We start from the raw sequence: 22,573 nt of genomic DNA, 5'->3' as shown, positions 1-22,573 counted from the left end.
GATGGTAATTTTATGTAAATGCTATGTTTGAAAATTTAATCGAACCAACCAGAATTTTAAGCATAAAAAATTTAGATTTGTCATATCAAAATATGCTTTGAAAGATTTACTTATATTAAAAGATAATTAATCTAGAGTAATATTAGCAAATACCACAATTATGGAAAGAAATAAAGAAAATACCACAAATTTTTTTTTTATAGGAAAATACCACTGGGCCCACATTTATTGTGGAGTGAAAAGACATAATTACCCTATTTTGTTTTAATGTTAGATTAGAAAGAATGAATAATGCATGAGATTTTTTAAAATAACATGTTATATTAAACTAAAAAATGTTCAATATATAAAAATACCGTGTTATATTAAACAGTATCATGTTAAAAAGAGAAATTAACTAATATTGCATGTAATTCGAAAAAATAGCATGTTCCAAAAAATAATAGCAGAAGTTCCAAGGTGACTGGATATGAGAGAAAAGAGAGAGAGTTAGTGAAAGAGAAAGAAAAATAGAAATAAAATGACAGATGTTTCATGGTGAATGGGCATGAGGAAAAAGAAGAGAGAGAGAGCTGAAAGAGAGAGAATGCATGAGGGAAGAGAGAATATGTGAAAAAAAAAAAATGACATGATATTTAAAAAAATCACATGTAATATTTGAAATGGATATAATTGTAATTGTGATGGAAGAGAGAGAACACCCTCTCTCACAGTTGTGGTATTTTCTTAATTATGTTCTGATCTTGTGCTATCTACTGCATATACTCATTAATCTAAGGGTCTAAAGTATATATGTGTTAGGTATATATAGACGACGGTTTCATAATTCAATTTAAATTTGTATTTTTGTTTGTTTGTTTGTTTATATAGAATAACTAAAAATAAGTCCAAACACATTTTGAAAAATAATTTAGCGACAAAAACATTTTATAATTAGTATGACATAAACTTTCTGTTAATCAAAAACAACAATAAAAGTTAGATACAAACTTATCTTTTTGTTAAAATGATTACTAACTAACCTGCTGGAAGTGGTTTTAGGTTTCTTTAAGGTGTAACACTAGGAATGACACAAAGAAAAAAGAAACCATAATATTATACTTTAATCAATATATATAAAATTTACATATTATAATACAAATACTATATATAATTTACATAATATATTCAATTTATATACTCGATATATATATATATCCATAGATATGAGAAACTGAGAATCCTTGTTGAAACATCTACAGTTTATTTGCTTATTCAAACACAGAATTTTAATAGACATTGAGAAACAAATTTATCTATTTCACAATCTCATATATATATATATATATATATAGCTCATAAACAAATGAGAGAAAAATACAGAAAATGAGATAAATTATATTATTTATAAAAATTCAAATGAAATATGAATAGTAAAGAACCTACATTTTGATATTACAACGATAATTTTTCATGTATTATAATTATTATTTTTGTAACATTTTTTACCAATTTTTTATCCTCTATTCCATAACCATGGTATTTTTGTCATTTTTAAAGTTTTTTCTCAAAATTATTTTAAATATATAGAATGACTGTTTTATTTAGACGTTTAATTTAAACCATTCTTTAGAAAATGTCGTGCGTATACAATTAAGTTTTTATTGATTTAATAACCTGACCATACTTGGGTTCACTCCTTTCATTTACCTCTCTTATTTTAGCCAATCTAGTAATGTCATGTCATATTAAAATAAATAAAAATTATATAATTAAAATATACATTTTAAAAAATCATCAACAAAAAAAATAATTTAATTAAACCCAAACCAATGCATAATCTTGTTTAAGTATAAAATCTTAACCTTAATTCTCTTTTGTAAACCCAACCTGATATATAAACTCGTTTAATATTATAAAATCTAAACATTAACTATCATTTATAAATTCAAACCAACATATAATTTCGTTAAGTTGTAAAATATAAATCGTTATAAACCCAAACCGACACAAATTATCGTTTAATTGTAAACCCTAATCCTTATTTATAAACCTAAACTGACATATAATTTCGTTTTGTAAAATTTAAAACTTAAATCCTCATTTATAAACTCAAACCGACGTACAATTTTCTTTAATTGAAAATTGAAATCATAATCATTTTATATTAATTCAAACCTATATTTAAAATTGTTTAATAAAAATTCTGCATATTTTGTTTCCTTAATTTGTTTTGTTTTTATAATTATAATTTTGATTTATTTTTAATATAGTATTACATGGCATATTGTTGTATTTTGATTGGCTAATAAAAAAGGTGATGTTTTTATTGTTTTATCAACATCAAACAGGGTGAATAAAAGTGGATAACCCAAGCAAAATTATTGCTCCGATCGTTCTTGGCTATAAAAGCTGAATGCCCAACTCCATCCACACAATTACCTCAACAATATGCTTAGATATATGGTAACCATGTTAAGATTGCATGTAAACTCTGCTTTGTAATCAAATGAATTCATAGCATGTGACTTAACATCAATATTCAATTCTATTTTATCTACCAACATGTGTTCAATGATGAACGTTTTAAAATTGCAGTGTTATGTCTGTTGAGAGATGCTGAATGATATCACCTAGTCACTTAGATGTATATAAAGAGCAACTATGTCTGTTGGTAATCAGAAAATTCCAAGTTAAAACAAAAGGATTTAAGTATTACAACAATTTAAGCTGTCCATTTCCTTTTGTCTCAACATGAAGAGATGGTCACACACTCTACTAAATTTAAATACATGAGAATTTAGCTTTCTTCACCATCATCAGTGATGAATTTTCCATTACCAGGATTAATGGCAGCAAAGAAGAAGAAAGCAACGTTTAAGAGGACAAGTGGTTCGATATCTTGAATCGGTATACCGGTCTCAATGTTAAGTTGAGCTAATGCTCCTTTCCCGGTTATAATCTCTCCAATCAGTGAAAATGCTATTCCCAACTGTGCCAATCTTCCTACGAATAGCTCGTTCGCCTTGGTGAATCCAAACAATGGACCTTCACACAACCAAACAACAACCACATAATCAATCTATTTGAAACCATTGCACTAAATTAGACCATATAACTCTCAATACTATCATATTTGTATCATAGGATAACGATAAAATCAACATAGAGAAGATTCAGACACTATACTTAATTCAATTGCAATCATACGTACGATTTAATCTACAGAAAAATGTTGGTATGGAAGATTATATTTGACTTAGGACTAATTAATCTAATTTCCGGCATTTGCCTAAGTCGCATCTCCTACTACGTATCCTATGCATTGTAACAAAGAATGAAATAGAAATCTTGAGAGTGACCTTGTTCTTTGAGGCCGAGGGCAGATCGGACGCCTTTGCCAGGAGGAATGACGGCTTTCTCAAGTCCGGTGGGAGGATCGTCGACGAATTTTCCTCTGTCTCCGAGCGCTCCAATGGCTCCCAACAAAGTGAACAAGATGAAGAAGAGAAGCAATGGTTCTGCTTCGTAAATCGGTATCCCTGTCTCCAGATTCAGCTGAGCTAATATCCCTTTCCCGGTCAAAGCCTCACCCAGCAGCGATGCCTACACATGCATATAAACTCAAAATTCATATCAATGCTTCTTTCTTGAAACACTAGTTTGTTGTGTCTAAGTGAAAGAGAAGGGACTTACGGCGAAACCGATCATAGCCACACGACCCACGAAGAGCTCATTCGCCTTTGTGAAACCAATCCCACCTGACGTTCCGAAGATACCGTCCTCAACCTTCTCCTTCGGCTTCACAACCTAAAATTCGTACGAAAATCTTTACATTATCATCAACACACAACATATGTACCTTGTGGGACAAGTAAAAGGGGTTGTGTGAACCTTTTTGGGAGCAGCTTTGGTTTTGGGTTTGAAGAGAGCAAGAGGAACGAATGATTGTCTACGGGATGGTAGAGCAACCGGGGAGGTTCCAGAGAGGAAGAGATGGTGAACTTTGGGCTGAGCCAAAGGGTTCTTGTTCCTCAAGAACTGGCCGGCGGAGACACCGGAAGTAAGCAGCATGGTTTGAGCCATCGAAGAGATATTTTGTGTGTTGTGTGTTGTGCTGCTGTGTCTGAGGATGAGAGAAGGATCAGTGATGTGTTGTGGTGTGGAAGTAAAGAGATTAAGAGATATCAAGGAAATCTGTTGACGGGCTTACAGTGCGTCCACGTCTCCCAATTGTCCTTTCTATACTCTCTCTGTGGAGATAATGTTTTTGTGGAGAAAAATTATTAAATATTTCCATTTTAATTTTATATTTCTTTAGAATTTATATTTTATTTGTAATTTTTGTGTCAATAGACAATAACTTGTCAAAAAAAAAAAAAAAAAAAAAAAACCTAGAAGGTCATATCATATATACATTCAAAGAACCATTTATTACGAACTAAAAGATGTCCAATGTCCAATGTTTTGTTGTCAAAAAAAAAAAAATGTCCAATGTTAGATTCAATAATTTTTTTCCCCCCCAAAATGTCACTTATTGTTTTCATGAAAAAACATATTTCGAACTACATCAGGTTATGTCTAGAATTTTCCAGGTTCTTAAATTCTTCTTTTTATGACATGATTTTGGACCGGTTTTGTTGAAATAACATATCATGCCCAGGACCCAATTAACTGATAACCTCCCAAAAGATATTTTCTTCTACATGGATGACATAATTTATGTTTAAGGTATAACTTCAATTGATGTTCATGATGAAATGTGAAGATGGAATTGAAATTTATAAAACAAATTTTGTAAATAACTTTCATTGCTTTTTAATAATTTGACTTATGTTGACCAGTTCGGCTTATTTTGTAAAGGAAGATTTGAATGTTCTAGTTTTATCGATTCAAATGTACAGCATGTCTAGTCAATACGTAAGATACTTAAGATTTGGTATGATCCTTTTTCTTTTTTCTTTTTTCTTTCTATTATATGCAAGTTCTACATTCCACATGAATTCAAATGTTTACTACATGTCTGTATAAATAAATTAGAACCCGTATATTGAAAAGAGTTCACATCAATCACACGTTCAATAAAAATATTACACAGAATCTCTAGATAGTTTTGAGAAAACCTGATTGAAATGGCAACACTTCATTCGGGTCAAAAGCATTTTGTGTCCGCACAACACTCCGGAAAGAATAAGACTGTCGCAAGTGGTGTGTAATAAATTGTCTCGATGTAAGACGTGTTCGAACACAAACAGCTCATCTCACGTCCATAAGACGACAAGCAGGCTTAGGCATATTTTCTGTGGGACGTAAATTTATTAAAGAGTACAATAAAGGTGAGATACCAAAACTTTAGAAACAAAAACTAAGTAATACAATAATATGGTAATGGCATGAGTATTTTGGATGATTTTACCTTTTATTAACCAGTAATGATCTAGTCATTTTTTTTCTTAAAACCTTCTATTTAATTTACTTTATTTTTTGTAGGCCTGGGCAAATAAACCGAACCCGAGGAACCGACCCGAACCCGATCCGAAAATATCCGAACCCGACCCAAACTAATTTTGTTTAAATAACCAATAGGTTTTGGTTTTCAAATAACCACTGGTATCGGGTATTACCCGAACTGAATCCGAAGAACCGAAGATACTTGTTTATACCCGAGAACAATTATACACGATATCACATTATCACATATGATATGATTTCATAAAACCGTTTGCCTTAACTTCCCTCTTCGAATCCTTGTGAATTATTTTGCGAGACATGGTATGCTCAGTTTCATTTGTTTAAGATTTCATTGTATGCTCAGTTTCATTTGTTTAAGGTTTAGTTCATTGTTTTTTGGTGAATTTGTTAGATTATACAACTGTTTGTACAATTATAATTCAGGTTTTTGTGGGTAATTTGGATATGTTCGAGTAGGTACTATCCATAACCGAATATATTTTAGATACATTACAGATTTCGTAAAGTCAATACCCAAATAAGCCGAACCCGATAGGAACCGAACCTGAACCCGATCCGAAATTATATGAACACATGTTCGGATCCTATATTAGTAAACCCAAAAAACCCAAACCCGAATTACTCGAACCTAAACCCGACCCGAACACCCAAATGGCCAGACCTACTTTTTTGCTTAAATATGGATCACAAATTCACAACAACCAGTAAATAAAAGTTTTAAACTGAGAAAGATAAAGATAACTAAAGATGGCCTTAACAAAAGTGACAAAAGATTTAAATAACCGAAAATACGTTACAGTAAAAGTTATATTAAATAGGTTCTTGTACATGATTAGTAATTATGATTAATTCATTTGGTGACACTGTGAAGTACTAAACTACCGAAAATACTTTACAGTAAAAGTTATAAAGAAACAACTTACAGTTAGTAATGAAATACAAATATATAAAAAAAAAAAATTATTATACTTGTCGCTTTCTTATGTGCTCTTAGACTGCGTAAAAAAAAACAAATGTGCTCTTAGACTTAGTGTCTTTTGACAAATTATACATAAACGTATATAGACGATAAATCTCTTACCATTGTAATAATTACTAGGTTCGAACCCGCGGTACACCGCAGGTTAAATGTTTTCTAATTTATGAGTTATAATCTTTTATGTTTATTACTAAGAGAGTGTTATTGGAAGAAGTATTTTCATGGATTTCACTTATTAGTGGATTTTAGAATTCTATAGCTTTTTAATGCATTTAACGTGGATTTGTTGTCATTACTAGTGGATTTGAATGACATTACTAATGGATTTGAAAGTCATTACTAGTAGATTTTATTATTTTTGAAGTTAAAAAAAAGATTTGAAGAGGTCGTGTTTATAAAAACACTCATGTACCTTAATTACTTTTCTGATAAGCACTTGCAGCCTGGGGAACCAAAATTCTCATCTGTCACAAATGGAAAAGTAATATTTAAGTTTCGACACCACAGAGTTCTCAAACTAAAATGAGCAAATAAAATAAACCTGCAAATTAGTAGCTGCGTTGGAAGCTTGTTTGATAAGGGTATTTTCCTCTGCAGTAATATGGTTGTATACACTTTTTTTTTTTTTGAAAACCCTTAATTATATTAAGATAAACTCAAACTCCAATGAAGGAGGAGACATAACAAGAAACAACAGTAGACTGCAGTACAAGATGAAAGGAAAATGTGAGAAACTTGGTCTTTTGAAACCCGATAACCACAATGATACCGTCGACTTCATTGCTTGGCCATCGACATTGAGAAGAAGGATGAATTCTTTGCAATCCGAATAACAGGCCAGCCTTAATACACCCGACGTTAAAGCCACGCTGATCGCCGCCTTCAAAGCAGTGCCTCTGCTACTAGAACAGAGGAAACAAAGGGTCTTAAAAATGATTCTTTCTTGATTGTTGCCTTAAGTGGATCCTTTATGATCCACCCAGAATTGCAACCAATACTTGTAGCCATGTCCACTCGATGAGCTTCTATCTTCTGTGGTGGTAGCTGGATTGATTGGGTCTTTTTGACACAGAAGTTATCTTCCGTCAAGCCTACACCTCCACCCAACCTGTTTACAACACAAGATATACCAACGCTAATATTCGGGACTAAGCCCTTAGCCGCAGAAACAGTTAAAACAAAGCTAACAATAACCTCAACACAAGGCAAAACGGAATCACCATTAAGGTGATCCGAGGGATAAGCTGAGCCGTTCAAATCCACACCAAAGCCAGGAACATTAGCATCCACAGACTGTCTAACAGGAGACAATACACCCATTTTAATAAAGCTTTGATCAAACTTGATAAAACGAACATCCTCATAATGTGGTAAACAAACTTTGCGAGCCCTCATAATGAGGTAATAGGGAACTAACAGAAGGCAGTATCTAGACCATTGCATCACAAGCAAGTGGGTCACAAAGAACATACCTTCCGACGTCATATTAGGGGAGAAGGGAGACCGTGAAAACCGAAGCTGCCATTTGATAAGAGAGTAGATCTGGGACCTTGTAAAAGCTGAAGTCTTGACGAAACCGGACCATAATCTGCGTACAGCATGAGAGGAGGCCCATGGGAAGGCTACAAACGTATCACTGTTGGACCCGATAGGCTGAACCAAACCCAACCATCCCAACGAGTTCACGACGAGAGCAAGCAGGCCGAAGTCTTCTAAAGAGTCACTCACCCTTACGCCTAGATGAAGATACGCGGCGGAGGCAGAAGCGGAGAAAACCTCGGAGAGGGCTAGAGATGGTGGCTTGGCCGGTAGAGGTGCAGTGTAAGTAGCTTGTTTGATAAGAGTATTTCCCTCTGCAGTAATATGGTTGTATACACATTCAACATAAGTAATAAAACTAAAAAGATTTGTGAAATCCTCTAATTCCTAAGTATGATGCAGTGCAAGAACCTATAACACATATACGAAATATAAAAGAGCAATAGCTAGAAGAGAAAAATTGAAAAATCTCATATGTATCACAACCTTTTTTCTAACTAAATACTACAACAACAAGTCTATTACTGAAAATCTCATATGTATCACAACCTTTTTCTTGGTTGAACATCAAATCATGTAAGTCAGAGGGACATAGTTTATATTTAAAACAGAGCATAGACAGAGCATGGCATATGTCAAGGCCGAGACTGAAACCAGACGAGGAGGGCGTCATCTAGTTTCGTTGATCCAGCTTGGCTTAGGGATAAAATACGATGTCTGACCGTACGGTCAAGCTGAGTTATAAGCTGAGTATGAGATAGAGGGAGCTCACCTTGCCGCGTCTATTTCTTTCCTTCCAAATAAAGTAGATAGAGGCCTGGAGAGTATAACGGAGGAGGAAAAGTGTAGAGCCCTGGTAAGTGATACTGGAGGCCAGCAAAATAATCTCCGTGAAGCAAGTCGAAAAATGTGGATGGATGAGCTTCTGAATCAGCCCTTCCCAAACTTGTGTGGAGAAACTGCAGTCAAAGAACAGATGCGATAGATTATTTCTTCAAGTACAGGAAACATAGCTTCCTCTGCATCTAAAGACATGCACTTTGTTTCATCCATATTCCATATGTTCCAATCAAATTCAGCAGCTCTTTTAGCGTCCTCTGTCTCGCGTAATCACAGTCCATTGGTAATTTTTTTAAAAAAAACATGAAGAAACAAACTGATGAAACAAGAAAGAGATAAACCTGAAGAAAGTCTCTTGATCAATATAACGACGATGACGATGACGATGACGAGACGACGACAACGACAATGACAATGACGAACGACGACGACGCCGACGCTGACGCCGACGACAATAAAGATGAAGACGACGATGACTATCGATTTTTATCGGGAGAGATACTCATAAGAAGTATGAGAGAGATGAAATACTTCAAAAATTGTTAGGATTGTGTTTGTTCATGTTTTGGATGTAAAATACATTAAAATCTGAAGTGAAACAAAATCCATTAAAAATGGAATAACGGCGATTTTACAAATGCTTTAAAATCATCTAACAAATGTTTAATCCAATAACAGCAGATTTTATTGTATTTTCTAAAATACCTAATTGAATAACGCTGAATTTTGAAATCCATCAAACTCCATTAAAATACAAGGTTGAATAACACCCCCTAAGTAAATTTTAATTTGCAATTATTTAATCTCTATTAGGTTTGAATCTGCAGTATCGAGAGACTATTTTTCCTATATATTGTGTTTTTAATATATTGTGGGTTTGCTGTATTTTCGATTGTTAGTTATTTAGGGTAAGAGTTATTGTATTATACATCGAATTTAAGTGTAAGTTTTAGTGTTTTACTATTTATCAAAGTGAATTAGTAAGTTTATGTGTTTCTTGGGGTCATATATTGATATTGGTGTAGTGTTGTTATTTAATATTAGTATTGTGAATTGGAATATATATTTTTTAGAGTTTGTGTGTTGTTAAAATGACTATTGTTTTCATATTATTACTTTCTAATGTCCTGTGACAGTTTTTCTATTGTTTGAGTTAGATAATTTTTATTTTTTAATAAAAATGGTCAATTACATATTATAATTTTTTTTATTGTTTGATATTTTACAAATTTCTCAGTGGTATACCACGAAGCAATTTTTTCATCTTTTACTTATATATATATATATCAAATTTCTTTGAGTTTTAATATAAATGTTATAATATTATATATTCTTACAGTAATTAATGGTATGTGTTATTGGATATATGGATATATGAAAACGTGTAAAAAATCATTGGACAAAATGATTTACCCATGTTGTAGCACCATGTGAAATTATTTTAAAGTGATATGAATGTCGGTCCAAACCCGTCCTACCATATAGTTCCGTCCAGTGATATTTATACTCTATAAGTTTTGAATGTTTATAATATTTTAAGTTTTAACTTATAACTTGTTTGGACCCGTGTTACAACACAAAACAATATCGTTTTTTGTTATGTTTTACATAGTTTATAACTTAAAATTAGAATTTTTAAAACTTATTATTGGATAATTTGTTTAAATTTGTTTCGTATTGTAGAATTATATACGGTGGGTTAGTTTATATATCTTTTATGTATATACAACTTAAAAATACTTTTGTTTGGAAAAAAATTCAAGTAAAATTACCTGTTAAAAAGTAAAAAGGTGTGTATAATATTTTTTTGGGTTAGTATAAAAAATATGGATATAATTTGTAAGTTAATTAATTCTAATCTATTATTACAAATCTGTGTAATATATGAAATAAAGACAATAATACAAATACACAAAAAAAAACCCACTAATCACTCGGGCCTTAACTAATAAAAATGGACCATAGACCTTCTTTCTTCTCTCTTCTTCTTCTTTCTTCCACGACAAAGACGTTTTCTTTTTTTATTTTTTCTTTTTACAATTCTTCAAACTTTCCCATCTTCTCACACCTCTTTTCTGATTTTTCTTGCATCTTCCTAGTGATTTCCGATGAAATTACTCAACGACCTTACCACACAGCCGCCATGTATGGGTATCCTTGTCGAGATTTTTAATCGGAATTGTATGCTGCTGAAATCGTGGGTTCGTAGTCAATTTGTTGATTGATATGTAGTGGTGTTCTCGAAAGAGTTTATCGGCGGATAGTGGATCAAACTTCGAAATTTCCGATTGATTCTCGAATAGCTAAGCTATTCTTATAGTCATCGCGTTGCCGTAAGTTCTTTGTCTTCTTCTTCTCTTTTTAATATGTCTTTCTTGGACAGCCAATTGTTATAAGAGTTAACCTATTGATTATGTACTCAATTTTGTTAAGAATTCAACAACTTAATTGGTTGGCCAAGAAAAATTCTTACAGGATTGTTAATAGAAGAAAATACAGGCAAGGTTTGGGTTGTTTAGTGAATTTAGATTTGACAATTTCATATATATATATATATATATATACAATTGTTTTGCTTCGTAGGTGCCACTTTATGATCCAAAAAAAAAAAGGAAGAAGCTAAGATATTAGCAATCAATCTCGACAAAGTTTAGAAACAAACTCATATATATATATATATAGTTCTGTATCTGTCGATGAAATCGCTCACATAATGATTGAAGTTTGCTTGGTAATAATATATGATTTCTCCTTTTCAACACTCACTTTGTAAATGGAGTCACCTGGCATTTTTTTTTAAAAGGGCATGTTTAATACGACATATAGAAGGCCTTCATATAACACAGTATTATCATAGTAGAAGTATAAGAAAACGAACCATTGGAGATGTCAAAATTAATTTGTTTGCTTGTGCTTTGGAATAGTCGGGTCGAGCTTGGTGATTTTGGGTGAGGTGAATGATAGCCCTTATGGGTACCGAGGTTTGTTCATTAGAACAGCTTCTTTCTTTGAAAGATGACTTGGCTGCTTCTGGACATCACTGAGTGATTTTGGCTTCACGTCTCTCGGAGGTAAGCGTAAGATGCAACCATTGGTTTCTTGTTCTAATGACTTGTATGCTTGAGAAATGTTTTTTTGCTTGATGAGTGATGAATGTGTTTAATATTGGATTATTTATAGTGGTCTAGTAGTTTAGGGTATCGTATAGGATCCGTTATTGATTGAGTGGTTGATGATTGCGAGATTATTGGTTCTGTTTAGGATTAAATTATGATTGTGATTGAATTTGAAATCAATGTTGATTGATAGTCAGGCAAATGGAGATAATGCAGAGAGATTTGAGGGCGGGATTGATACAGTAAATATTGTGTTTATAGTTTCCATAGTTTATCCTTTGGAATATTCTTGAGATTGATTGTCGATAGTGTCAAGTATGGGCTGATGCACAATCTTCTTATAATTAAATAGGAATGCTAATATGGCCTTTTTCGTGTGAGGCCCAAAAGAGATGGAACCGGGTTTGCTGGAAAAAGACGCGGATCCTACGTTTAATGGGTCGGGGTTTTTTTATTTTAAATTTTTGGACACATTTACCGTGCTCAATTAATCGATTCATTGTCCTTTTATATGTATTCAGTGGCAATTGCTGTAAATACAGTGAGGATTTCGGACATTTTAAAAAACGTACTCCTCTTTTAATTATAATTATAAGAAGATGAAAACGCATCCTATAAAAATTATCAAGTTCAAACTCTTATAATTAAAAAGTTGAAAATAAATTTAAATGTTATAGATTTTACTAACATCTCTATGTTGTTTGCGGCCAATTTTTTTGATTAAAATTATTTGATTTAATTAATGAATCTCAAACTTTTTTTTTATCATGTTGTAGAATTTTAGTTCCATTGATTTAAATATATAACTTTTTTTTATTTATCATGGTGTAGAGCTATAGTTCCACTTAAGAATATGATTTTCTCATGAAATATATATGGTTTATATAACACTTTTTTTAACGACTTACATATCACTTTTTGTAGAATTTGGCATTGAATCATAAAAAATATGATCATTATTATTATTTTTAACATTGATTACTATGTTTTAGATTTTTCAAGATATTCGTTTTATAATTTTACATTAAGTGTGACCCTTACAAAGTGAATTAAAATTTTAAGGATGACTGCAACGCACTAGGCCTACAACGCACAAACCACATGGCTTCAACGCGTCCTATACCTCTACACCCGAAAACTCGAAAACCCGAAATACCCGAACCGAACCCGAACGGGTACCCGAATGCCCAGGCCTACAATGCACAAACCACATGGCTTCAATTATCCGAATAACTTGATGTCTCTTAAAGGCTTTTCAAACAGATGATTTTTCACATGTTCTGCGAAATCGACAATAAGGGAACAAACAAAATTGTCTATGAAAAGAAACAGCAATAGAGATTAGCATAAAGCCAATTTCCACAAGTTGGTAGCTTCTTGCCCAGATTAAACGATTTGCCTAAGAAATGCAACAGTAGATAAAGTGTTGTTGTTCTTTCGTTAGGTAAAAAGTGGGTATATGTCATACTAGTGTCGTCCTTTGGTTCGGTATAGATCCCCTCGCAAGACTAACTTAATCATGTGATTAGGCTGGTCCAAGATTTCAGATATCCAAATAATACATTGAATTCAGAAAATTCCACTATGAGACAAACAGTTTTCCCCCAAGCTCAAAACTCAATTTGCTATTTGCTACTATTATATAGATTATATAACATTATCAAACCTAGATTATATAATCTATATAATAGTAGCAAATAACAACGACCCGAAACAATGACCGAAACCGTAAATTTCCATATCCTCATCACCGTCACTACACTATCCATCTCAATTTTAACTAGCTTCGCCGTTGATGAAGCTTTCCCTTCAATTCTCAGTACCTTTGGCGTCGCAACAAAACACTCGGACGATCTTAAACCAATCCGTTGTGAAGTTTATGGCGGAGAAAGGAAAATATTCGATATCAGCCACCGGTACACCCCGGAGATGCCTGTTTGGGAGTCTTCAAAAGGATTAGGAAAGTTTCTGAGACTTGGCGTGAGTATGAAGAATGGATCAGAAGCTAATATCTCGGAGATGAGGCTATCTGTTCACTCTGGAACTCATGTTGATGCTCCAGGCCATTTCCATGATCATTATTATGATTCTGGTTTTGATGCTGAATCACTTAATCTTCAAACCCTTAACGGTAAAGTTTCTCTTAATTGTTTTTTTTTTTTTTTTTTGTAGTGATAATTTTATTATTTTTGTTTTTGAACTTATTCTATAGGTCCTGCTTTGTTGGTTGATGTTCCAAGAGATAAAAACATTACTGGTGAGTTGAGATTAGGCATTTTTTACTTAAAAAAAATATATAGAGAATTTGTATAAAATCTTTGTCTTATGTTTCTGTTTGTGTCATCATAGCTGAAGTAATGGAATCACTTAATATTCCAAAGGGAGTTCGTCGTGTGCTATTCAAAACATTGAATACTGATAGGTGAGTCTCAAAATACGAACATAGTGTTAGTGTGTACAAGTTACCAAAATCTTGAACTTATTGCATAAGACTTTTATAATTAAGAGAACAAAGGCTTACTCTATATCAGGCGGCTTATGTTTAAGAAAGAATTTGATTCAAGCTTTGTTGGGTTCTTGACTGATGGGGTGAAATGGTTGATTGAGAATACAGATATCAAACTTGTTGGTGAGCGATGGATTTTTTTTCGGTTTTGTTAGCTTTTTACGCCGTTAAGTATCTCTTCTTGTATAATTTTTTCTGAAAAGGGTTATTATTCGTTGTGAAATCCAGGGCTTGACTATCTTTCATTTGCTGCTTATGATGAAGCACCTGCGGCGCACAAGGTTATACTTGAACAACGGGTGGGTATATTTTTTTGCACTATTAGAATATCAAGTACGTAAACATTGCTTTTACTTTTTTGAAATTGTCTTTGCATTGCCAATTTTGAAGGAAACCATCTTTGGATTTGTGGAAATATATCAAACCCCCAGCTTTTGTTTTTTTTTGTTTTCTCTTGTTGATGTGTCGATCCCAAGATTTCACATAGCAAGAAAGTGAGGGATATTTTTGTTAGTTAAGTAGGCATAAAGTGAGACGAGGGATGAATGTGAATGAAATACATCTTTGATATGATTTCAGGATATAATCCCTGTGGAATCGTTGAGGTAGGCATGTACTCGCTTCATTGCTTACCGTTGAGGTTGGTTGGAGCGGAAGGAGCACCAACGAGATGCATTCTCATCAAGTGATTCAGTTCATATTCTTCTCTATAAGATGTTGCGTATACGAAATTAAAACAATAAATAAACAATAGGCTTCTTTCTTCCATGATATTAATCGGTATTGAGTCAAATCTTCTCCAGTCATCATCTGGTACGTTTTGATAATTTCCAAATCAGAAACATGAGATGAATATAAATGTTTTAATTGTTGATTGACCTCATTTGGTTGGTGAAGTAGAAGAGTTTTGTTTCATGTTGGCTGCTATTGGATTCACATAGATTTGGGGATAAACTAAGGATTCTGGTATCGTGTTTAATTTGATACAAAGGATTTGGTAGAGAGAAGTGTCGATCGTGTATACCATCCACTGTTTTATTTGGTGCTCTTCTATGGATTAAGCTTAACAATATTTATTAATCCAAGCACAACTCCTTTTAAGTATCAAAATCAAACACAAATACAGATCTAATCAGAAACACACTAACGCCTAACGAAATTGTATATACAATAATCATTTTTGACTCAACGTTACCTTCTAAATGAGAAAAGAGAACAAAGAGTAACCTTCTTAATGAAATACTAACGTTATTGTTCAGACATTTCTCTTCATTTTCTTGCTTCCAAAACTATTCCTCTTTTAACTCCCAAAAAGTAACACCGTGTAAAACCAAGAAAGCATCAATTGTCTCACACTCTCACGTTTTATATGTGCGCCAATGAGCATACTCTAGATTTACGTCGGAGACTCTCTCACCCGTCTCCTTCTGATATAGTAAGATCTGTTGAGCTACGGTTAATTACTCTTGACAGTGTTCTTACTAGAATTAATCTCTTTGAAGGCTATTTTTGTAATGTCCATATTGATCACTTTTTGTTGGTCTGATACAGGAAAGTCTCGAGACAAGAAAATTTAAAGAAGCGAGAACAAAAGAAACTGGATGAAGTAAGGTGTTGATTGGTTCTCCTACCACCCTCAAACACTGCGTTGCAGTCGATTGTGATTGAGATTTTTTTTTTTATTTTAAAACATAATAAAAAACAATGAAAATATTGTTTCTTATATCTTCTACTAGTAGTCATTCCGTGCTACGCACGGATTTAGTTTACATTGTTTTTGGATATTTGTTTGTTATTTTTTTTTTTATCGTCAACATCTTTTTTTATTTCAAAAACATCATATCTTATTAAGCCGGTTCAAATAGGATAGTCTCGTGAGCTACCCATTCCGGAACCTACGGACTTATATAGGAAAAGAAAAATCCTCGTATTCGAGCCGCTTTTGCAAGATGGTCGACATGGACATTGTTCAATCTAGGTATACATCCAATAGAAAACCTCCTTTGATAAGATTGAAAAGAATCTAATTCCGAAGCAAACGCTGGGCAGTCTTTTAACTCATCTATGACACTTAAAATCTCTTGACAATCTATCTCAAAATGAACCATATCATATACCAGAGAGAGAGAGAGAGCACTTTCCATACCCCAACATAAAGCCTCTAGTTCTACATGGTGATAACAAATAGGGCATTGCTCTTAGGCCCTTGATAGGCCGCTCTAAGCCAGACAAAAGAAAGCCAATACATGTAGCTGTGTCGTTCTTTTTGTAATTTTGGAGAATGTTAGTTAAGACAATATTAATTAAATAAAAATATTATGTAAGATTTGAGATATGAGGGTTAGTAAAATGTGTATCTTTCTATTTATAAGAGAAATTGTAGTTAAGAGCATATGGAAAATTTATTATTTATTTAGATAATAAATGCACTAATCATTATATCAATTAGGTAAATGTAATTTATACTTTCTCCGGCTTTTTACCTGTCATTTAAGGTTTTCTCACACAAATTAAAAAAAAAACTATTAAATCGTCTGTTTTATCTTTTATTAATATATTTTATAAATATTTCATTGGTCAAAATTTTAAAACAGCAGGAAAAAAACTGGAATATTCACCAAACATTTTCATTGAAAACCTTAAACGACAACTAAATTAAAACAGAGGGAGTATTTCATTGTTATAGGAGTCACATAAACTTTGTGAGAGTTATAGATATGCAATCATTACATATTAATATATTTTCATATAAATATGTAATATTTCTAAATACTATTATTAGTCATTCATTGCATTACTATAAATATTATGAAAGTTACAAAAATGAGAGTTAATTAGTACAACATATGGGATTGATGAGACAGAATAGAGAAGTTAATAAAAAATGTGTCAGGTTTATAAATATACATTATTATGAATTAATAACTAAAATATCTATTGTTTTAAATATATATTCAAGAGTTATATGTTATAAATATAGATCTATGAACAGGCATCTTAGCTAATCAAATCATGAATTTTAATACATATTCACTTCTCTCTTTAAACAGAAATATATACAGTTATCTCTTTATCAAAAAAAAATATTCAATTCTCATTTAGTTATTTAGATATTATATATTAAAATATACTTTAGTTTATTAAATGGATTGAAAATAAATAAAATAATGTAATATCAAGATCATGTGAATTATTTATATTAAAGCGTGAAAATAAAACAGCCAGTTATTACTCGACATTATCCTATACAACCCAAATATATATATATTATAATCTTATATCCTTAAACTATTTAATCATCAAATTATTTGTTAAGCAAAAATTTTATTATGTAAATTCAATTAAATGAATTTGTTACACTAAAAATTTAAAGAAACAAAATGACACTTGTGAAAGAAGAGAGCATTAAATGACAATCTTTTGGAGCTTTCCAAAAGAAAACTTTACTTTATTATTAGATGATATAATATAGTTAAGTTTCTTTCAACTCTTACTCTAAGAATCTGACGCCCAACATCATTATATATTAAATTAAAATCAAATACACATAAAATTATTTATTTCTTTTATAAATATTTTAAAATGATTGCATAAATCATCGAAAGATGAACAATAGTAAAAATAATTTACATTTTTGGAAAAAATATTTAATACTTAGTAAAATAATATTTCTTCTAAAGTTAGGAACTTCCCGAAAAGGGATGATCCAAACAACGATACTATTGTTACCGGTGTTTTGTTGTTCGTTGGAGATTGAATCGAGGATAGAATAGAAAGTAAGAGAGGTGTATTGAAACCATGATTTTGGAAGATTTTATTGGATTTAGAAAATTTGGAATTCTGATAGATTTTAGGGAAGTTGATATGATTTATGGTGAAATTATTTCAAATCCCATCAAAAACCATGAGATTTGGATTTCTGTATTTTTAACTAAATAAATCCCCTCCAATCCTCCATAATTCCTAAAACTTATTAAAATCCAAATCCATAAACTGTTTTGAATAACAGTGGATTTTAAAGTAAATTTATAAATCATCAGTTCAATAACAGTGGATTTTAATGGACTTTTTAAAATCAATAATTGAATAACATAGAATTTGTAAATTTTACACAAATCACTTAAAATATCAAGTTGAATACACTCCCCTAAATGTTTTAGTTTTCACAATAGTCTGAAAGAGGATATGTTTGTAACTTTGTATGGTAATAGGTTGTTTTTAGAAAACTAAACTTTATAGAATGTTTGAGCCTTTAAGAAGGAGAAGGGATTGAAATCAAATATTAATGATCATAAATTTGCAAGTGTTTCAAAATAATAAGTTAAAAATAAGAAGTAATATAAAGAAAAATAAAATTGAGAAGAATAGTGGGTATAAGGTAATGCATAAAATGACGGTATTATTTCAAATCAAAACATAACTGATTATGTTCATAATTTATTCTGAAATTCCTAATATGAAAACTTATAAATTTTATATAATTCAAAAATACCATGACGTTTGAAACAATAAGTGTGAATCAAATATAATAATTATAGAATTAGATCAAAACCATCTAACAATCTTACGTAATTTTCCAGAAAGTATGCTCAAAATTTTATATGTACAATTTTTTTTAAAAAAAAAACTAAGTTTCTTAAATAATACATACCCACCATCTTACTTAAATTTGATTCCGTTTGTGCCCGTGAAAATTATATAAGATTCAAACACAAAAATTAAACCCAAGAATTCAAACCTATAAATTTAATTTAATGTTGGTATAGTTCCGAGATAAAATCAACCACAGACTAATATAAGATAGCTTTAGATTCTTGGGGGCTGCATATGTTTCTGAAAGGAAGGAAGAAAATGTAGATGGTTTTTTTTTTTGGGTTTTATGGGCATGTGTAGTTAGTTAGGTTTAAAGTATAGTTAATTAGATCCAGTAAAAAAATACATGTGTCAGAAATATAGTAAGCCAAGTGTCATCTCTTTAGCAAAAGTTGAGAGAAATATAGTAAGCCAAGTGTCATCTCTTTAGCAAAAGTTGAGAAAAACCTAATCATATTATATAAGATATATATTCAAGTAATTCTATTGTTTTTATCACATTCTCAAACTCTAATCAACTTTTTGTAATCCTATTCTCTCAAACTTTCAAATTATGGCTTCTATCCAAATTGATGAAAATTAAGAAAAATCAAGAAGGAAACATAAATATCATATCTCTTTATTCATTCATTATAGGCCATGTGTAACTCTTTTAAACAAAATTCATGGCATCAATCTTCTCCATTAATTATATGTATTGTCACATTATTTACTGTAATTTTAGGTGGTGAACCAAATGCATACAGTAATAAGTATTTCACTATGAAATTTATTTGTTTTTTGAATAATTATTTTAGTACTTTGTTTATAATCAATTTGAATTATTAATCAAGTTTAATGAAGTTTTTGGTGTTTTTAAACATTTGTATAATTATATATTACGTTTATTTTTGACATTAATGTTTTAATTGCTATTGCACTGGCTAGTCAACCGTAAAACTTCCGCAAATGCATCTATTTTAGAACGTTAAACTAATCGTTCAAAACGCTTAATAACGTTTGAAATCATAACCGTCCACTTCTGCAATCTCCTGCAGCTGTAACCGTAAATGCTGCGTTTGTACCAGTCAGACTCTTGGGGGTGTATTGAATTTCATATTTTAGGAGATTTGATGGGATTTTAAGATTTCATAATTTTGAGAGATTTGAGTGTAATTTTGGGAGATTTTACTTGATATTTTGGCAGAATTTTGAGATTTGGGTTTTGGGACTTTGTGAGATTTGATTATTGAATTTTAGGTGATTTTAGAATATAGAAAGGAAAGAAAAGAAGAGTATAGATTTGGGTGATCGGAGTACATGATGCAATACATGATGATCGGAGTACATGATTATCTTTTGAATTTTTTAGGTGAAACGGGTTGCAGAGCTCGGAGCTGGCCACTATGAATCATCTCTTGATTCGCATCACAAACTTCCGCAGTGGTCTCAAACGCCATTTTTTTTGTTCTCACCTGGATTACGGATTATGATCAAAACAAGTAATTTGGAGATACAAATCGAAATTAATCTGGGTAAAGTGATGATATATTCACGGTCAATCAATCAAAACCCACAAGGAAAATTACAAACTTTTATCCAAAATCCATCTGGATAAACTAAAACTCATTTCATTCACCTGAAATAGAAGAAACTCGGATGAAGAAGAGAAGACTCTGTGGGCACAAGTCTCAGAGAAACGAAGTTGATGATCCTTTATTTAAAGGAGGGCAATAAAACTCAAGCAGCACCTTAACGAACCCATGATATTCTAATGTTTTTTTGGATCATAAAGCTCATAATTTTTTCCTCTACTCATTCCCCTTTATTTTTAATTCATGGATTAGTTTACTATGAAGCATTTGCTATCATGGGTTCTCGTACAAATCTGATCAGAGAGAGGCCTAAGCATTTGCTATCATGAATTCGTATAAAGACATGTTTTTTTAAACACCAATTTGATTTGATTCACGTTTGATGAATTTGATATTATACCATCAAATTAACAACAATTTGATTTGATTCCTGCAGAAGATGAATTGGATTACACATCAACAAATTATTTTAGGATTTTCTAGAGTAAAGAGAAAAAGAGAGAAAGAGAGAGAGAGTTCGCAAAAAAAAAATTGTTAGTGTCGAAGAAGTCTTTTTTTATAGATCGAAGAAGTCTTTTAAAACAAATATTTTAAAGTTTCACGTGTGATTTTCAAAGACATATTTTTTTTTTTTTTTTGTCAAATACTTGATTTCATTCATTTCTAAACAAAATACAAGGAAGAGGATTCAAATATCCAAAGTTTAAACCATACCACAACAGAGGCATTCCCCAATGCCAAACAATGAAAGATAAAATAGATTAACAAGGAGTCCAAGAGAGCTTTGAAGCAAAAGCTAGATAGTAGGTTGCCACATGTGAGATCAAGGTTTGTTGAGAGGTCTTCCATGAGTAGCTCAATGGTAGACAAGTTGGTCACAGTCAAGCTAAGACTTAATGACATTGAAAAGGTGTTCTTAGCGAACGGCTGGGAGACTATGGTTTTGTAGTCAGGACAATATTGCTTTACCAAACAAAGCATGAGGATTGGATCATATCAATAATTCGCACTAAACGTTAGTTGGTCTGGGATCCGAGTGGTAGGGGTGGGACGAGCAAGATGCTTTGAATCATCAGGTGTCCAGCTTAAGTGATAATCGTCAATGAGCAAATCAAAGCCAAATTTATCACTAGAGCTTGAACAGATCGAGAAGCATAACCTAGGGAACCATATTGATTCATTCTCAAACCGCAAGCCCCTAAAAACATCTAGAGCCAGGTTCTGTATAGGATGTATGAATAGCCAAAGCAGAGCTGGTGTTACCTTTCGCCGATGGAGTCTTCGACCATCAGTTATCGGGAAACAGATCAGGTCAAGGCAATGGCGATTCATAGGCAGTGAGGAGTTGGGCTGTGAGACGCTATTGAAGCCTATTTGATAAGAGTTGAAGGCCTCAGGGCTTTTTTGGCTTAATAGGCTTAAGCTGAAGACTAGGTCCACTAGGGAAAACCCTAGTTTCAGCAGGAGGAACCGCGCAGGATGTCCAGGAAGGTCGCCGTCCGAGAGCTGTCGCGAGATCTGCGGTGCAGGAGACTTCTCCGGTGAGTGAGAGAGCAGCGGTATCATGCGGTATCTGTGGTAAAGATCGCCATTGGTAGTTAGGTCCACTGGGGAAAATCCTAACTTTGAAACCGATTGCCAAGATGAAACAGAGATGTGGCGGCTTCCCGAGACTAATGGAGGGGTTTGTGCTGCAAAGCGCAACTCCGGTGATTGAAGGATTGGCGGGGACAGCTGTGACCTTGGTTTGGATCGGCGATGGAACCTAGGTCCACTGGGGAAAATCCTAGTTCCGCTTGAAAGAGCCACGGTGAGGAAAGAGTATGGTTTGTGTCCGAGCTTTGTGAAGAAGTTCTCTCCGGTGAGTAGCAGATCGGCGGACACAGACGGTTTTCGCTGGTGTAATTTGAGATAGGTTTTATTAGGGGTTGGAAAGGGTTAAAAAAGATAACAAGTTGGGGAAAAAACTTAAAAA

General features: G+C 32.4%; 1 protein-coding gene, 3 long non-coding RNA genes and 1 pseudogene across 6 annotated transcripts; 2 read left to right on the top strand and 3 right to left on the bottom strand.

Annotated features, from left to right (window-relative positions):
* Positions 1 to 2,648: 2,648 nt before the first annotated feature.
* Positions 2,649 to 4,138, bottom strand: LOC104742172 (photosystem II 22 kDa protein, chloroplastic). Its single transcript, XM_087494490.1, has 4 exons — positions 3,874 to 4,138; positions 3,676 to 3,789; positions 3,342 to 3,585; positions 2,649 to 3,027 (listed from the first exon to the last, which is right to left on the bottom strand). Exons 1-4 carry the CDS (start codon positions 4,063 to 4,065, stop codon positions 2,780 to 2,782), a joined length of 798 nt encoding a protein of 265 aa, XP_087350616.1. The 5' UTR covers positions 4,066 to 4,138; the 3' UTR covers positions 2,649 to 2,779.
* Positions 4,139 to 10,634: 6,496 nt separating this feature from the next.
* LOC104757732 (uncharacterized) lies at positions 10,635 to 11,822 on the bottom strand. Of its 2 annotated transcripts, XR_015586446.1 has the most exons (3): positions 11,688 to 11,822; positions 11,520 to 11,592; positions 10,635 to 11,213 (listed from the first exon to the last, which is right to left on the bottom strand). It is a non-coding gene; the product is annotated as an uncharacterized LOC104757732 (long non-coding RNA). The 2 variants fall into 2 exon arrangements; XR_762513.3 differs by lacking the exon at positions 10,635 to 11,213 and having other exon boundaries at positions 11,321 to 11,592.
* On the top strand, positions 10,742 to 12,546 carry LOC147924539 (uncharacterized). The gene is made up of 3 exons (XR_015586445.1): positions 10,742 to 11,142; positions 11,734 to 11,880; positions 12,278 to 12,546. It is a non-coding gene; the product is annotated as an uncharacterized LOC147924539 (long non-coding RNA).
* A 924-nt stretch (positions 12,547 to 13,470) lies between these two features.
* LOC104757954 (cyclase-like protein 3) lies at positions 13,471 to 15,346 on the top strand (annotated as a pseudogene). Its single transcript, XR_015586444.1, has 6 exons — positions 13,471 to 14,056; positions 14,138 to 14,182; positions 14,275 to 14,347; positions 14,457 to 14,554; positions 14,660 to 14,730; positions 15,011 to 15,346. The product of XR_015586444.1 is annotated as a cyclase-like protein 3 (transcript).
* A 4,898-nt stretch (positions 15,347 to 20,244) lies between these two features.
* LOC147924538 (uncharacterized) lies at positions 20,245 to 20,813 on the bottom strand. The gene is made up of 2 exons (XR_015585856.1): positions 20,643 to 20,813; positions 20,245 to 20,478 (listed from the first exon to the last, which is right to left on the bottom strand). It is a non-coding gene; the product is annotated as an uncharacterized LOC147924538 (long non-coding RNA).
* Between the last annotated feature and the right edge of the window lie 1,760 nt (positions 20,814 to 22,573).

This window comes from Camelina sativa, chromosome 17 (genome assembly GCF_030686135.1).
Source record: "Camelina sativa cultivar CO46 ecotype springtype chromosome 17, ASM3068613v1".
Classification (NCBI taxonomy): domain Eukaryota; kingdom Viridiplantae; phylum Streptophyta; class Magnoliopsida; order Brassicales; family Brassicaceae; genus Camelina; species Camelina sativa.
The sequence above is the reverse complement of the archived record's forward strand: the minus strand, read 5'-3'. Positions and strand labels throughout refer to the sequence as shown.

Coding starts and splice junctions, on each gene's coding strand:
- LOC104742172 (XM_087494490.1), bottom strand. CDS start 4,065: ATGGCTCAAACCATGCTGCTTACTTCCGGTGTCTCCGCCGGCCAGTTC. Junction 3,790..3,873: donor CCAAAGCTGCTCCCAAAAAG/GTTCACACAACC, acceptor TACGAATTTTAG/GTTGTGAAGCCGAAGGAGAA. Junction 3,028..3,341: donor CCTCGGCCTCAAAGAACAAG/GTCACTCTCAAG, acceptor GGTTGTGTGAAG/GTCCATTGTTTGGATTCACC.